At 35.8% G+C, this 18,947-nt stretch overlaps 1 protein-coding gene across 1 annotated transcript; it reads right to left on the bottom strand.

The window, feature by feature from the left end:
- Positions 1-1,197: 1,197 nt before the first annotated feature.
- On the bottom strand, positions 1,198-8,959 carry LOC116173652 (pinin-like). The gene is made up of 4 exons (XM_031491279.1): positions 8,826-8,959; positions 1,650-2,091; positions 1,308-1,602; positions 1,198-1,259 (listed from the first exon to the last, which is right to left on the bottom strand). Exons 2-4 carry the CDS (start codon positions 2,085-2,087, stop codon positions 1,198-1,200), a joined length of 795 nt encoding a protein of 264 aa, XP_031347139.1. The 5' UTR covers positions 2,088-2,091; positions 8,826-8,959.
- Positions 8,960-18,947: the final 9,988 nt, after the last annotated feature.

Genomic DNA, 18,947 nt, shown 5'->3' with positions numbered 1-18,947 from the left:
ACTCGGGTGGTTTCGCGATCATTAATTCTAGATAAGCCCTCGGGGGGGGGGGGGGGGGCACTGCCGAGATGCAATGAACTGGCTCGGGTTTTCGGGGTCGAGATCTTCCTTTAAAATTTCCCAAGGGATCGCGATACGAGGGAGGCGAGGGTGACTTTTGTTTTGAGTAAAAAATGTCAATTGAGAAAAATATAATATTTTCTCTATATCAATTTCTCGACACGGATAATTTTTCATCTCATTGCTCCCCCGTAGAGCTACTCCTGAGCACCCCGGGGCAATTTTAAGAGTAGTTATGGACCGTGTGCGTTTCAATGCTCCATAGCAACGATTTCTAAGCGATTATTGAGGGTTTTCATACATCGATTTCTAATTTTTACGCAATAATAAATTAATTTTTGCACCCCTTGCGCAGTTTTCAAAAAATGGCTCAGTCAGTATTGTACAACATTCTTCTTTGTATTTTTTTGAGTACTATGCCAAAACCGCATTTCCATACGAATTGATCTTGTTGTAAATTAGGGTAAGCGAATAAATTTAATTTTTTGCGTAGTGATCAAATTACCAGGTCTCTTTTTATTACTTTCATTCACGATCTTTATTATGCCTTTTCATGGCGTTTAATCCTATCTATAAACAATAGCTTCAATTGTTGAGTAACAGTATCGCGAATATCAAAATTACTCAATTTAACGTTTTTTGAATTGGAGTAGAAACAAATGAGGTTGAAACCTGCAACCTTAGAAATCCGTTTCAGATTTGTATGTTTCACATAAAGACGTTTTCTAGCAGTTTCAGTATTTACACATTCATAGTTTTTTTTATTTCACACATTAACAAAATTAAAGCTTAACTAAAAATGTACCGACGCAACGTGACGTCCAGATAAATATCCCCACTCAATCATTCAGTGCTGTGGTGTATCAGAAACACCAAACTTAACGTACAGGTTATCTGCCAGGAAACGCTACCTTGTCTTATGGAGTATGAGCAAAATAACGTTTTCTACAGATAACCTGCACGTTAAGTTTAAGTAAGTGATGTTTTGATCTACTGATTCTCGGTTTCGTTTGGTTTTTGTTCCTCCATTTTAGCTTCGTCGTTATTTTCTCTGTTTCCATACTATTTACAACTGTCTAATCGTGTCATTCATCAACGAACCTTCTTTTCTCATTCTTTTCTGTACAACGTTTCTCCTCATTCGACACTCATATGTCGTAGTTCTCTAGAAACCTCCGACTGACGTTTCTCGATAATTCCTAAAAATATACGTATAATTAACATTTAATATAGTACACAGTCCTCACTGTTGATATGGAATTTGCTTTTTTTTAAAAGGCCCTTGGTCGCATTATTTACCCGCCCAGGCAAGTAGCAAATGTGAGGCTTCGCCTTTGTAAGAATGAAATTTTTCCTAAGTTTCTGACGCTCTTCCCATACCTCATAATCGAGCATACGTGCCATTTGGAACTCCATCGCCTCAATTTCGGCTTGCTTTCGATATCGGATGAAAAATAAGTCCCGTCGTTCTTTCTTTATTCTCGCTTTCTCTCTTATTTCGCGTTCCTCAATCCTTTTTTCTACCCGTGCTCTTTTTTGCTCCTACAAATAGAAATTAGTCTCGTAACAGAATAGTCTTTACACTGTACCTTTGACTTTAGCTTAGCTTCTTCCTGTTGAAACTTTTTCAAGGTACCCAAGAGAACCCTGAACATCCTACGGTTTCTCGCTGTGGATTTATCATCGGTGTTTTGGGCCGCTAAGGCTAACTGCCGACCCCGATCCGCGCGTCGGGTTACTATAAGTTTGATAATCAACTGATTTTGTGGCGGTTGTAGAATTTTGAGTTCGTAAGGTGAAGGTTTTTCGGAAAGCTGCCTTCGTTTATTGAGCGGCTCATCATGGTCGAAGTTACTCGTGTTTTCCTCAATAGGTAAATTCCTTTTAATTCCAGGTCGAGGGATTGTTTCAAAAGGGCATCTTCCCATTAGACGTTTTATGTTTTCATCTATCCTTTTTAGGCTACATTTAGATCGCTCTAATTCTGATTGTAAGTCGCTGAAGGATTTTAATCTTGCAGTACCCATTGTGCTGAAGATATAAGGATCATTTAATCAAAACACAAAAATTGGAAGCTCATGTATTAGTCATAATTAGGTTTTTTTAGGTTGGCATTACGGCGCACTTCCTAAATGAGGCAAAAACCGAACGCAATGGAATTAGGAGTGATACGAATTACGATAACGAGAAAGATAACCTATTCCTAACTACCGAAATTGTGTTTCTGGATCACACAAACTCATAAATTATTTGTGAGTTTACTCAAGTTTTAAAATATTATCTGGTATTCACAGTCACACGTCTCGACTCGAAAACTCGGGTCGAAAATTAGCCGAGCCTTCGACCTGAACTACACTTATTTCATTCGAGCCGACCTGTGTCTTTTTCGAGTCAAATCGAGCTGCTCGTTTCGAACTGTCTAGCTTATGGGGTAGGTGGACTGAATTTATTCAGAACTGAAATGGCTAAAGGCTTTTATGCTATAACGGCAAGCAATTTCAGTTACCTTCGAGCTCCATAATCTATATGTATCCTGGGGGGATACCGGGGGATACTCTATCAGTATAGTCCAAATGGAATGGTATAGTACATTTATTTTTCTGAAATCGCCATGAAACCTTCAATTTCATGCATGCCTACTTTATGTCAGAAAATTGAACATAGTTTCCATGGAGTGGCAGTAATATTTTCTTTGGCTAATTTTCCTGCCTCCTGTCGCTTTACCAGACTCCTCTCAAGACTGACACATTCTAGTATTAATAAAAAGTTTCTATTCGTGCAGAGGGGAAAGAATACCCATGCCCGGAGGTGGTTAATGGCGAGTAATAGGTTTAGAAAAGCTTATTGAGGGTTCTATATATATTTGTGAAAAATTTCAGAGCGTACCTTCCCGGACGAATCTTTCGGGAGCCAATTTTTCATTGGCGAATCTTCTTGGGGACGAATTTCCGAATGCTAACTTCCTGCAAATTGAATTGGCATTGAATCAAATTTTCAAAGAATGTCACACGAAACATTGTGCAGCCCACGGGAATAAGATGAAAAATTCCAATTCCCTCCCATACAAATTTGGTTTATTAGGGGTGCAAATTACAGTTCCTATACCCTGTGTATGTGTTGTTACAAGTACCAAAATTATAATTTCTCATGCATAGAAGAAAAGAACGGGGAGAAAATAAAGATTATGTTACCGAAGATAAAAGAACCAATTCGCAAAGAGGGAAAGCAGAAAGAGAAGAGCAGAAGGAGACATTTTACCAGAGCAAATAAAATATAAAGGAATGGGCGAATGAAACGAAGCAGGAAGAAGGAATTCATACACGAAAGACGAGTGCAAGTGGAGAGGAAGAAGGCGAGAGTGCTAACGATATATCACAGACAAGGAATGTGTTAAAACATAATTAGAAAATGTGATAGATGAAAAGGGAGACGAGGCGATAATAAGGGGGGTGGGTGTGGGGGGATAAGGAAATTAGGTGCAGATTGGAAGAGGAACATAAGATAGAACAATAGACAAAGAATGCAACAAAGAAGGAGAGTTGCTACTGGAATTAATAGCAAAGAGAATATATTAAACGGAAACATGGAGTGGGATATACAGGGTGACAATTTGAAAACTTACCACCCCTCATATCTTAGTAAATAAACGAGATATTTAAAAAAATTAAAATCCGTTTCGGTAATTCGGAGGGGGAATCACAATGACATAGTTGGCGACGTACCCCCTCCAACCCCCTGCGCCCCAGCCACCCCAACTTTTAAATCTTAAATAGTGACCCCCGATGTGTGATACGTCGTTGGAAAGCTCTGAAAAAATGCTTTCCAACCATACCAAATAGCATTACATTTAGGTTAGTAATTATCGTGCAAATCAAAAAATAAACATGGAAAATCGTATTTAACTTGAACTTCCAAAGCCGACTCGACAGCAACTCATTTTTGATCGCCAGTTATAATCTATTCTCAAACTGTTGGTTTTGCAATATTTCGACATTCTTGAATTATTCTCTGTCTTAGTTCGCCGGTTGCGTTTTAAATACGACAGATTTCAAATGTATCATATTAGTTTATTTTTTGATTTGCACGATAATTACTAACCTAAATGTAATGCTATTTGGTATGGTTGGAAAGCATTTTTTCAGAGCTTTCCAACGACGTATCACACATGGGGGGTCACTATTTAAGATTTAAAAGTTGGGGTGGCTGGGGCGCAGGGGGTTGGAGGGGGTGCGTCGCCAACTATGTCATTGTGATTCCCCCTCCAAATTACCGAAACGGATTTTGATTTTTTTAAATATCTCGTTTATTTACTAAGATATGGGGGGTGGTAAGTTTTCAAATTGTCACCCTGTATGTGGGCAATACAGGTACATACATGGGAGGGAGAATGAGGTAGGTCATTGACTGCATACTAGTAAACGGAAGAAAGAAAATTTTAAGATAAGAACGAGGACAGAATCAGATCACCAAGCGATGGAAATAAGGCTAACAGGGAAGATAAAGAGAGCAAGAAATGGGAAGCATCAAAGACGAAGCGAGATACAATTATGGACAATAAACACGAGGGAGGATTATAGAAGGAGACTAGATGAACAAGTATAATATGAAATAGGAGAGAGCACAGAGGAAATAGGAAACTGATAAACGAGGAAGAAGGGAGAGATAAAAGAAAGGAGTGGTGAGACAAAGAGTACAGAAGAGAAAAACATAGGGATATGTAAGAAAAAAAGATGAAGAAGCAGATAGAATATGAAAAAGAACTCAGGCAAATTAAAATGGAGGGGAACTTTTAGAAGTTAATAAACAGGGGAAAAGGGAAAAACACATTTAGTGGGAGAGGAAGAGAGGAGTTGGAAGGAGACGAAATATCAAGAGAGAGATAGAGTAACAATTAAGAAGACTGAAGAAAGGGAAGGCGGTAGAGAGAGACGAAATAAGAAATGATGCTATATTTTCGCTACAGATAGCATTAAGGAGAAGCTGAGGAAACTGATAAGGAAAATGTCGAAAAGAAGAGAACTACCGGAAGAATGGAAGGAAGGAGTAATAGTACCGATTTACAAAAGAGGTGAGAAGGATACTGCATGGAAAATTATAGAGGGATCTCGATAATAACGATGGCGTATAGACTCTTCGCAATTGTACTGAATGCAAAGTGAGAAAGAGAAGAGGGTGAGGAAACGCAAATGTGCTCTAGAAAATGGAGGGGGAAAGGAGTCTGAAGTGTTATGGACAATAAAAGGATTGAGGCAGGGATACCCACTTAACCCAATCTTATTTCATTTCTACATAGGGGATATGGAGAAACTATTAAGACAGAGTCAAAGTGGAGGAATCGTGATGGGAAGAAGGAAGAGTGTGGTCCTTAGTTAGCTTACGTGAATGACACAGTATTGTTGATAACACTGAGAAAGAATCTATCTATGGAGATTGTCTTTTTCCCTATTCTCTTCTTCCCGGTAATCGGACTGAAGACATGTGTTTGACATTCTTAGAAGATCTCATTGGTTCAATGATAATCAACATTATGGAACGTGATGAGCGTTTCATAGAAGATGAGGTGATATTCGAACAAGACGGGGCTCCTCCTCATTATGTACAGGATACTAGACAGTTCTTGGACCTTAGGTTCCTTGGCAGATGGGTGGGACGGTCCTATCAGATCGCCCAGATAGGTCGCCGTTAATTTTTTTTGTCGGCCCATTTGAAATTTAAATGCAACTTGAATATTTAGAAGAGTAACGAATGCAGTTAGATTACCCCAGAAATTATACCAAACGTCCGACACCATTTTGGACTAATATTCATTATTGTATGTGGTGGTCATTTTTTCCAGTAATTTTGAATAATTGTTACTGTTACGAAGTTAGGTCTGCAAATCCATTTAAATCAAGTTTCTCTGGAATTACTGATCGGATTTGAAAAATAAAAACAGTGCTGAAAATAGAATAAATATGCGTATTGAACTATCTAACGATTACCACCTTCTCATTTAAACTTTTTGGGATACAATTCACCCCCTTCACCGAGTGAAGTTACGTAAATCGTATGTCCCCCTCAACATTAAAATTGACCTGTTCGCGAACGAGCGTTTTTGGCAAAACTGTCCTCAAGCGGCCAAAATTGGCATTGGCTGTTTTCAGTTGGTAAGTTACAAATATTAATAAAGGTTTACCCGTTAGTCGCATAAAAATTTTTGCCATATTTCGCGAAAACTGTTGGAAAAACCCGATTTACATTTCCCATAAAAGTTTGTTTTATTATCTTTCCAACGAGCCCAAGATATTTAAAATCAGATAAGCGGTTACAGGTAGATCAACCGACCCCCCTTCCAAATTTGTTTAGGACGGCCAAACTTTAACAACCCTGATGATAACGACAAGAAGTAACTATCACTCAAAATTGTATTGGGAAATCTTAGCGAAATTGGCAAATTGACTTTTTGGTACCACATATTGTGGATTTTGGATAATAGAAAAGTTATTGAATTCTGTATTTCGAACCACTGAATGGCGCATGTGTAACATTTTTTATAATATGATGATGACTGATCTACAGGTAGGTATGAAAAAAGCTGTCTAATAAAATTGATGAACCAATTCGCCATTAAAAGATATATACGGTTGTCTTTAATTATTCGGTCGGTTAGGTACGATATATAATGTAATTGAAGATCACGGCGTTCAGATTTGCGTTTTCTTTGTTGCATCAAATCAAAGTCTTCAACAGGTGGTTGATCAAACTGAAAGAATGCGATATGTGTTGATGTAATGTTATGAATCAGATTAGTAAGGCCGATACAATTCCGTCGTGGCTATTATCCTCGGCGAGGACAGATATAGCGCGGTTTTCACACGCGGCGGCATCTCTGATCCATTGTTAGTATAAAATCAGCTTCGATCCGCCACGTTAATTAGAGGTTAGCGTTTAGTACGATACCAATCTATGCGTTTAATATCTATCAACGATCAATACACAGAAAGATTATGATCACGAACACAAGCTATACACGATACCGTTACAAATACGTTTTCAAACTCCCTTTTATAAAACACACCACGGAGCAGTTTCTTGGATTATTAAGTTTTATGGTTCAAAAAAATATTGCACAATTTTTTTATAAGCGCAGATGTAAATTTTAACTACTTTGAAAAACATCAAATTAACTTAAAAGCTAAAAGGTTTTGATTGTAACTTTGTCACTTAGTACGGAATCTTTCTCAACTCAACTATAAACTATTTATTTATTAATTGTAAAACTACGTTTGTACCGGATTTGATTATCATTGCCGCGTATAAAATTCTAGAAAAAATCGAAAACACGCAATAAAATCAACTTAATGGTAATCATTCGAGGATAAGTATTAGTTTACCTCAAGACATAAAAGTAAAGTTTAAAATTCCAAAATGTTCCAACTTGCATTAGGTAATCTATATTTAAATTAATTTAAATCCTTTATTTGTCGGGTTCAAATTTACATTTTATTACTGCAAAATGGCAGTCATAAAAAACGTTAGAGGAGCAGGAATGAAATTGTGATGAGCTTCAAACGGGATTTTTCTTAGGTACATTACATTCGTTTACAACCACCTCCAACTCATATACTAGAAAAGCGGTGTTCACAGGTTTTTAATTATTTGCGCCATGCCGACTTCGAGATGTGGCGCTATATCTCCTTCTATACTTTTAATGTAAATTAAATCTACTGGTACGTCTCCAGAAAACTGTTCCCCAAAACTTTTAGGAAGGTGTATATAATTTGTGAGCATTTCAAATTGTTTCAAAGTTAATTTTTACGGCTTCTTAAAAATTTTCATTGCCATTGATCGTAACGAAAGCCTGCATGGAAAATTTGAATTTCTTTCCTAAATTTTCTTTCTCGGTAGATCTTCAGAGGTAATTTTGTGAATTATTTTCTGTTAATATGTAGAATAACCCTACTGCCGAAAGTACTGCGTGTTGTACAAGGCGAATAAGCAAAGGCCCTCCCGATAGCTCCTTTGCAGTGAAGTCTGTGATTTTTGATTTTTGTGCATTTGTGATACCACACCAAACAACCAAACTTTGTGGTTCTGATTATTTGCCGGTTATTTTGAGATTTTATTATAAATTATGGGTTGTAATGGAGCGAGATTCGAGAGATATGAAAAACCAGGTGGCGAACCAGAAGGCTACTCTCCAGTTTTGAAACCATGTTGCGAATGTTCATACGTGACCAGTTACACAGTTACAAGTTTCCACTCTACAGTGTGCTCATTTCAAAAGTATCACTATAACTCTTCACTTATTGTGATTATTGCTTTGAATGGAAACACGTCGATTTAGATATAGAGGGGGAAGTTCAAAAATGATACCTAGAGAATTTTAGGTTTCATCCCTTCGCACGCACTAAAACGGCACCCCCTACCTCATGGTACATCATTTGAAAGGGCATAAAATTCTATACTCAACCAAGATAAAAAAATGAAATCGATATTATTAGCGAAAAATTGCGTATTGGATACAATGTTGAATTAAATTACAGTCATAAGGAATAACAAATTAAAATAAATAATAAAATCAGAAATAAGAGGAGATGATTAGATAACAAAAAATCTGATACAACTGAAAACCGAACGATTCTCGAGATCGTTTTTGGACAGTAACTTTTGGCTTAGCTACGATAACGTTTCTTACATCCTTAAGTAACATGTGTACCAAACACGAACAGGCAGATGGACAGACAGACAACAATACAATAACGAACAACGACAATTAAACTTACTACACCCGAACACAGTTTGGCTAATGCTTAACTAACTCGATTTAGTATTGCGGAAATTCGTTTAGTCGCTTTCCATACTTTTCGTATATTCAAGCGAAAACATTAAACAGCCTTAAATTGAATGCAATCGAACTGTAACTGTCCAATCACTTTGATAACGCTTAATCGCGCAGGTCAAAAGGTGCGACAAATACCTTATACTGGACGGTCACACACTCTTATATACCGGATGACCGGGTGACATTTATTAACGTTACAAAGTTATCTTTATTCATAACGATTATTTTTCGGAAAAAGCTCACACAAACACTTTACGCAAAATTGGCTCCGATCCATTCAAATGTTCTATGGAATGTTGTAAATACAATAATTAATGCAGACATTTTGGACAACATTAACCAAGATTTGGTAATTTTATATGTAACAAAGAAATATTCATTGAATTCAAAAGTTTTCTTCGAAGATTTTCTGTATTCGCTGTTTATTTGTAGTACATTTAAAAATTATCGAAATTCATAAGTTACACTTGTAGCAAAAATTTTACGAACTAGGATACTAAAATTCCAAAAATTACAAATAAGGACTTTTTTCTAAATATTTCTGCAAGTTGAAAACGATTAATAATTTACACAATACTTTTAGCTGGACTAATCAAGGAAAAAATAGCGTTTTGTACAGAAGTTAATTGTTTTTAAATTTGATGTGAGAACTTCTATACTACAATCCCTATTTTGTATATTAAAAATTTGTCGATGAATTTTCATTGTTACTGCGCTATTTTACTAGTGTAATCATCTCTTATGTTTTCATTAAAAAAAATCATTCTTTAATAATTCCTCGTTAAAAATACCTAGTGCTTTCCATTAAAAAAGACCCTCTTAGTACTGTACACGCCTAGGTGGTCGTATGCCATTATAAATAATTTTTAAGTATTAGATTTACTTAAATTTTTTTAATGATTTTTGATAAGCATAAGTTTTTTAATGATGCTATATCTAAAAAAGTATACTCTTTAAAAATACGTAATGAAAACTAGTGGTTGGTGCAATTGAACTGACCGCAAATTTAAACTGCGTAGATTCGTAGCAAACTATTTATAATTTTGGATAGGTACTTATCATAAAAGGCTTCTTTAAAAAAACGTTGTTTTGAAAATTCAGTGTACTAGCCATTTTCGCCCTGTATACGCTTTGCATAACGGTGAATAAAAGCGATGGTAATTTTAATAATGCTATTCTGCATTACGAAACCTGGAAACATTCACACCTATGAAAATTATGTAGACATCCTTAATAAGTGAAAACCCATAAAAAAGTATCGACCACGTTTCATTTTATGCAGACATAATGAAATTAAAAAGCCTCTGGCGAGATCTTGCATCAAGCGTTGCAATGGTAATCAATGATGTGTTGAGACAAAGCCCCGTGTATAAATAGAAAAATAACACAAGCTAAAATGGCTAATATTATTGAAAGTGCTTAATCTGTCAATCACGCAGGCATTTCATTTCACTTAAACATTTACAAATAAAAAAGGGTCATTGTAAACATTTCTCATTAATCATAAATCATCGTAATTACGCCTACTGCAAATAATTAAACATAATGCTCAACTTACATAAGCCTTATATACATGGCGAGTGAGAATCATTGACATGTAACGAGAAGGTGGTACACCTTTTACTCTAATTAGCATTTTACTAATGGCGAGGTATCAAATGAATTAGATGGAACTGCTTAACAAGTATCAATTAAAAAGGTATCTAACTAATTTTTTCCATAGTTGCTTAAAGAATTTGTCAAAAAGGACTATATACCTATTGCTTAAAAATTATGGAATATGCACATTCAACGTATTTTTACAAGTGGTAGTACTGTTCTGTTAGCACATTTTTTTTAGATCTCGGGTACAAATTTTCCTTCTCAACCTTGCGACTTTTGGAAAGTACTAAATAAATTAAGTTTCAATCCTTAGCGGGTGGTTTTTAGTGCGTGATTTTATGCTTGAATCCTTTAGGAAATGAACTCGCTCCTTGTTGCTTATTATTGACTCGTATTGTCAGCAGTAACAAATCCTGGCAACGACAAATTATATCATGCTTCTTACCTTACAGTCCTTATATTTTTTTTTAATTAAAGACCCTCCAGTAGCATACCATGTTCCCGGCATTCACTTGACTTTACACTTCTTTGATAATTTTATTGTACTTCATAGCGGCGATGAATCGATAATTCTGGTACAAAGATTCATATCCTGGCCCACCGAGACCATCTTTCTCTTCCCAGGGGAAGCAACAGTAGTTACAATGCAGTAGCTGAAAGCGATCTGGGCTGGAAGGGGGCTGATTGTTCCAATTAGAATTCCCTTTCTACTGCAATGATGACCTTTCCTAAAGAAATCGAAATAAATATTGCCTGACCGACGTGTAGCTCAAAAACAGCTTAATCAATTACCATATGGAAATGTTGGCTTTTTTTAGTACCTCCTGAAAAATCTTGTACTGTCGTTTACGTTGATCGACTGCAAATAATAAATACGAGTTTAAAATGAAATGATTAAAAAAAAACAATCCAAATTCCACTATATCTTACATATTTCTTAATTAAAGGTTTTAGGATTAAGACTATCGTAGCCACGTTTCTTTCTAGCTTACTCCTATTTAATCCGCCTTAATAACAATAAGAAATATGGCGAATTTATACAAAAAACACTATAGCTAACAAGATTGAACTCAGGAATACTCTTTAATTTACTTAAAAAATTAAATCCAACTGAAAGAAGAACAACCATCTTTTAAATGAATCCAAGCAAAAGTATTTTATATACCTATTACAATACGGCTCAATACAACCAATTTACAGAAAAATCAATTCCTTGAGCATTTTTTTTAATTTCAATTCCAAATTCAAATTTAATACAATTTCTTAAAGATCACCGATCGCTACTTTTATACAAATAAAAAATGTTACGTTACCTTATAATTATAGTGATGTGCGGAATCGATAGTTTCTGGTGCCTTAAAGCTTGACAATACAGAATGGAAATTGGAAGGGCTACTGTTGAAATTTTCTAGATTTTCTACCTATTCGTATGCTAATGATCGGACAATGAACTTTCTAATATAAGTTGAGATCAGGAAAAATGCAAAACAATTTACGTTAAGATATACAGTGTGTTGCATTATTTTAAAATACCAACTTTGAATCAAATCTCAGAAACGGTGGGCAAAAATTTTTTTTCTATGCCACTGGATTCTACGAAAAAATATGTAAGATAAACAGTTTTTACATTTTTTAGCGCAATTCTATAAAAATTTTAATAAATGCCCTATTTTAGCCACTTTGTCCGACCGTCTGTCCGTCCGTCTGCCCGTCCGTCCGGTCAGCACTAGATCTTAAGAGCTATTTATTTATTTATTTATTGATTTATTTATTATCCTTCTCTTGTTCTGGGCCCTCAACAGGCTTGTGCCCAATTACAGAGTGACCCGGCTCAATACAACCAATTCATAATAATGCTTTTTTTTATTTTACTATTTTTGCCATTTGGTTCGTTATGGCGTCGAGGAAGGAATTTTTTTTGCGTTTATTATTACTACTAAAAAAGTTATGGTACAAAATCAATTTTTTCATGTACCATAATTTTACACCTTTGCTGTTTATTAACGATCCTCGAGACAGTTTATAATTTTGTTTTGTCTATTTGTCTCTCTGTTGTCTGTCTGTCTGTCCGTCTGTCTCCCTGTCCTCCTGTCTGTCTATCCGTGTGTACTACAACTTTGTTAAGAAACATCGGATCGCTCATCAAACCTCCAAAAGTAGGGTTCTTTTATCATTTTTGTTACAAAGTACATACGAATGTCCGGGTTTCTGTGTTAGTAAATATTCTTTAAATCTCGAGCAAATTTGCGCATGCGCAACCCAGCGTTGGTAAGTGCGCAATCCAATTTTTTTATTTGTTGAGATATTTAAATGAAACACTTTGTATAAAGGCACCTCCAATAAAAGTAAGACTAATATCAAATTAAAAAATTGGTTTACAAGCTATACTGAATGCTGATCTACTGGGACAAAATCAACCCCTTATGGTGTGTTGCAAAATTTACGGATGCGTGAAGATCTCAAGGATCGTTCGGTATTCAGTTTGTATCAGATTTTTGTGCTTATAAATTCTATACGCTAAGAATAGGCTGTGCATACGCAGTGCTAACTTTCTTATTTATGGACGGATTTTTTTGGTTAAAGAGCTAAAAACGAATATAGCTCGAGTAACTAATTTTTTGGACAAGGAACGCATAAAGAAGGAAACATTGCATTTGAAGTCGACGTAAGACAGGAATTTTATTTGGACAAATGTGTGTGTACAAGCCGATATCGGACAAACGAATTGGCCAGGTTTGATAATCATTGATGAATCAATTTGGCGACGTAGTTGGCGGTTCGTTCTTCGTTGGTGAATAACGATGCGGATTAATAGAGTGGATGTGCGGATTGCTTAAACAAGTGAAGTAAGTTTACAACGGGGCTGCTCGGGGGATTTTTGAAAGCGTGCGTAATCCACCTCACGTGATAATTTTATGCGCTGTTTGTTTTCAAGTTGTCTTGATAGACGTAGCCAGTCTGGTTCCGGCAAGTAGTCGTCTCCGTTTAAAAGTTTTGGTAAGAATTGGAATAATGTCGTCCTCCAGTTTATGAAAGTGTTACGTTGATGTAAATTTCTGCAAGTACCCGTTCAGTCAATTTTTAATCACGATTTCGTTGGATGAGTCGTTGGAAACTCACTTTTTATTCCTTGAGATCTCTTGAATTCATTTATTCATTCCGTTGTGTCCGTTCTGTGAACGGGTTGTGTACAAGAAAAGCTTTATGACGCCTTAAATATTTATTATAGGGTTTTGTATCTGTTACTTTTGTTTGATATTAAATTTTTGTAGTAGTAGGTTGTCATTGAATTATGTATCAATTTGATGTCCAATTTAAGAGTTAGGTTCAATTCCATTCAAGTATTATGTCAGATTTTTCCTTTAAGTTTGTTGCACCCGAATGGAATTACTGATTGCGGCATTTTTTTTATTGTGAGTGTGTAAAATCAACGACAGGATTTCTCTTTGTGCCGGCACCCTGAGTTTGGTTTTAAAAGTTAATACAATTTGAAATTGGAAGTTACAAATGTTAGTAGACATCCAATTGGGTACCAGTACAAATTTCACAAACTACATTAAATATTTTATACCTCTGCAAAATTTGGCTACGAAACGAATCCGTTCTCATAGAAGCTTACGTTTCCTAACTATACTGATATTTCAGAAATTGCTTGACAGGGTGACCTATGACACCACATTGGTAACTAGTTAAACTGCACCCTCGGGGTTAAAGCTTCATCTCTTCAGCAGCCAAATATATTGCCTTTTATTAAAGGTCATTACAATATATTATAGAATACACACTTCTGGATCGCAGATAACTATAGAGACGCCCGCCATTCTCACACAGGGTTAATTTGTAAACATTTGTCTGTATCAAATAAATTACGCTCGGACAACTGCAGACCGCATAAATTTAAAAATAATTACACACATTAACAGTATTTTATATTTTAACGTGTCCAAATTACAATGTACGACGTTCCTGGTAAGTGTTCGATGATATGTTGCGGTGATACACATTATGCGATTAATAAGATTGTTAACCGCCAAAATTTATAGCGATAAAGATCTCATTTTTTGCATTGTACAACATTATATAGGTCGCGTATAGCTTTATAAGGAAACTGATTTACAGCTTAATTATGCGCTTCGAAACTTTTCCTTATACATTTAATTTAAATAATTGGTATCAAAATTTGATTTACAATTATAATTTTGGGCAACGCGATGCAATTTTCGAAGGTAAACCATAATTGATTATATTCCCCAGTTATTAATATTTGCATTGCAAATTATTTGGATCAACAAATAATCCGTTTTTGGTTTTTCCGTGTTTTATTTTTCGCGGAATAGCTATGGGCGTTTCATCATGATGAAGAATTTCTAACTCTTTATTATAGTCGGTATAGGAGTAGGAAAAAGCAGTTCTTCTACATATGTCAACGTCGTATTTTTGTGCAATAAAGCTAGCGGTTTGACTGAATATTTATAAAAGTATTTTGCGCAGTTTTCAACTTATGTATATGAAGAAGATACTTGTAGGTGATATACGACAATATATATTCCGATCAGGATCGATTTGTCGCCGATATAGTCCAAGTCGGGCGGTTTCAGATGCCGTCAAAGCTCATCGTAACGTGTTTGTTGGTGCAGATAGCTTCGGTTAGACGCCAATATGGTGAAACTGCATACTTTTATAGTTACATTCATTTCCGCAGGTGATCATATATAGATAAAACTAGGATTATGACATTTTTTTCAAACTTTTACCGATTTTGCTAGTTCATAAAGTATACCATGGTGTCGTGATACCACTCCTGGAATGTATTGAATAAGTTATTTGCTTAGTTACTTTTTTATAATTGCCGCAATATAAAGTAATTTAATTACGTTATGCTACTTGCTAGCGTTTTTCACGCTAAATTTAATTTCTTATACGTCGTGATTGTGAATTCAACGAGACACTGCTGGCTTCCGAGGCTGACGATGATCTGACGTTATTATGATCGTATAATATCCATGAATTATTCATTACTAAATCGGCCGATTATTTGTTAAAACAATCTCCGCTTGAGCAACGTATAAATAAAGCAAAGTAGGTACGCGCAAGACAAACAGCGACGTTTTGATTTCGATTAATTGTGTAATTGCAACTTGAATTATTGCACAAGAAAATGGGATCCACTTAAGTTTCATTCAATTCATGCCGTTGCATTGTGAAGAGGCTCCGTAGGACATCTACTTACCGATTTATGTCGTTAGAATCAGCAATCTCGTTTTAAGTAGCGCAACTTTGTACAATTTGTTTTTGTGGCGATTGCACAAATTCTCGCCTTAAAAGTTAATGGGAAATTATAGCGTATAAAATTACAAATCTTCAACACTTTATTTTTATAATACCACATTTAAGTATTGGAGGAGAATTTTGGCCCGAAGCCAAAGTGTCGCCGGTGTAGACGTTCAACTGGCCTTTAACTGGGGTCATAGTTCATATCTATTAAATTTTAACATGGAAAAGAAGTTAACTTGCTCAAGATGCATTATGTCGAGAGTATTAATTCGAATTAGCATATTATTATAGAAACATTAGTAAATTATAATATTAAGCTTGGCTCGCCCAAAAAAAACCTAAATGATCACAGACTTTATGTCACTAATAAAATGATTATTTACTTATAAAGGAAATTAATTAAAAAATCATAATCCGAACATTTCAACCCAAATTGCACGGTCCGTAAAGACAATAAAGTGCCGTAAAATATTCTCTACTAATTGGCGAAGGTTCCACTGATTGGGAAGTTGCAGGTGATTGCTTAATTGGTTTCGTATTTATGTGGTATAAACTTTTACAATCGTAGATAGATTGAATATTTCTGTTTCACGTGCAATCAATAAAATTTCAATTGTAAATCACTTAAGTTGCCATAAAAGCGTAGCCTTTTTGTATCCCACAATACTATCCAATGCAATTTATACAGGTGCGAACAAAATTATTGCGAGACCAATTTTGTCTCACAATTCTCATAGGAGACAATAAATTTTAATACTAGTGATTTAGGCAGTAGGTATATCAAGGCGCTGTTCTATACAGTTTCTAATTGCGAATAGAAAATTTTACAGGAAAAGTGTCAAATTTACTGTTATAATGGCCTTCCACCAAAAACTGTTACTGATAAGTGGGCAGGTGGGCACATAGAAACCCTCGTCTACAGAAAATTGTGCTCTAGAAAAATTACTTTGTTTTGATAGAAATAAAAAATAATTAGATTAACTAAATAAGAAAATACCTTCACATTTTCACGTCTTTTCCAATACAATGCCATTACGAACCTTCCTGCCACAGTGAAACAATGTGCTATAAAGTCTTCAAAAGATGGCTCTTGGTATACTGCGATCTTTTAGCAAAAAACAGAATTTTGAACATTTTTGATGAAAATTTGCAAGTCGATCCTGATTTAACGCACTAGCGACTGTTCTGCCAGGATAGTAAGCATCTGTCACAGAAACGGTTTCTAAAGTAATCGCTGAGTAACAAAAAGCCTTATGAATTTCAGCGGGAGGTGCAATTGCAACGTGCCCTATGCCGATCAATCGAATCGATGATTTTTTTTAATTTGTGAAGAGCAGTTTTGTTTTTTGGGAATAGGTATCATCCATACAAAATTCACATAATCGAATTAGTTATTTTATATTTATACCAAATGGCAAGGGAGAAATTAGGGGGAGGGGCGAAAAAAAAGGCAAGGACAGGGAGCGAGAGAACTGAATGGTTGGATGTGAAACTTCTGAAAGGGGAGAAGAAATGGGAGGAGTATATTAAAGAGCAGGACGGGATCGGGAACAAATAGGGAGAAGGGAAACCATCTTGGAACAAGATCGCCGAAACGCTCAAGGAAGCATCACAGAAAACACTTGGGGGACATAAACCGCCCATTTCACCGAACAGATAGCAAGCCATGAACAACCACAGCAGAGCACTGAAGAGGTTTGGGCAAAACCCACACAAACCTGAAACAAATAAGGAGCTAAGAACAACATGAGATGAAGGCATTCGCCGAATTTGCAGAGAACATAGCGAAGCTTAACCACGTATAACCATGTATAACCACATAAAGAAACAGAAGGAGGAAACAAAAAAAGGTACCAAGGACAGCATAGGAGAAGCTACTGAAGGAGGAACAAGAAGCACAGGTCTAGGTAATGGAGGAGAAGGATTACTGGCCACTACCGCCATCCCCCACGATGAAAGGAATGATGGATATATTCGGAAGATTGAAAAAGGGGAAAATGCCAGGGCAGGATAGGGTCCAGGCCGAATTTCAACAATACGCATCAGAATCGCTTATAAAGGACCTACTTGAATTAATTCAGAAGGCATGGGCCAGGAATTTGGTCCCTCTAGAATGGCATCAGACAGTGCAGATTCCCAGACCATCAGGTCACCACAATGAACAGAAGATTACAGGAGAATCTCGCTATGCAGTACGGGATATACGCAACCTACCTACTACAGAGCCTAAAGAGCCACACAGCCAAGACACCAGTATACCAAGCAGGTTTTATAAAAGGCAGATCAACGAACGACCATATATTCAGGACCAGGAGGATTCTAGATGAACACTGGATGGCAGGAACCAAAATATGGCTTCTAGCAATAGACCTGGTGAAGAAGAATTATATTATTTGTATTTTATTGTATATTGCTGTGTTTATTTCGTCTAGCAAGATGAAATTTTCAGAAATCTTAATTAAGATGGACAAGGGCGGATGTCCATGAACCTAGCAGAGCAAGGTCAGCAGAACACAATCAAACATATTGCATAATATGGTGCTAATTAGGTGCTAATTAAGTGCCCTATTCCCGAATTAAATGTTCCTTTTCTTTAAAAATTATTACATGTTTTGCCAGGTTCATACGAACTCAGCAGAGCACTACCTTAAAAACCCAAGAAAATGAAAAGTAAACTAACTATAATTAGGTGCTAATTAAGTGCCTATTCCCGAATTAAATGTTCCTTTTCTTTAAAAATTATTACATGTTTTGCCAGGTTCATACGAACTCAGCAGAGCACTACCTTAAAAACCCAAGAAAATGAAAAGTAAACTAACTATAATTAGGTGCTAATTAAGTGCCTTATTCCCGAATTATTGAAATTGAAAATTGACTGTGAATTAAAAAACTCTTTAAACAAAATATACTAAAGATATTATTAAAAACTTAATTCTTGAATATTGTCTTAAAATCAAATGAAATTAAAAATTAGTAACTGCGAAACAAATTGTGTATGGGGCTCATTTGAAAGGGCTTGGTTCAAGGATCCCGTGCGTACCCAATTTTGTGGTTTTGCGCATGCGCAGTGTCAAAAATTTCGTTTAACGCATGTGCGATGTTAACTTTTTTATTTATGAAGATATTTAAATGAATCTATGACACTACGAATATAAGTAAAACTGACAATGTTTTAAAAATATTGTTT

Source organism: Photinus pyralis, unplaced genomic scaffold (assembly GCF_008802855.1).
Source record: "Photinus pyralis isolate 1611_PpyrPB1 unplaced genomic scaffold, Ppyr1.3 Ppyr1.4_LG6, whole genome shotgun sequence".
NCBI lineage: Eukaryota > Metazoa > Arthropoda > Insecta > Coleoptera > Lampyridae > Photinus > Photinus pyralis.
This window is presented reverse-complemented; position numbering and strand designations above follow the sequence as displayed.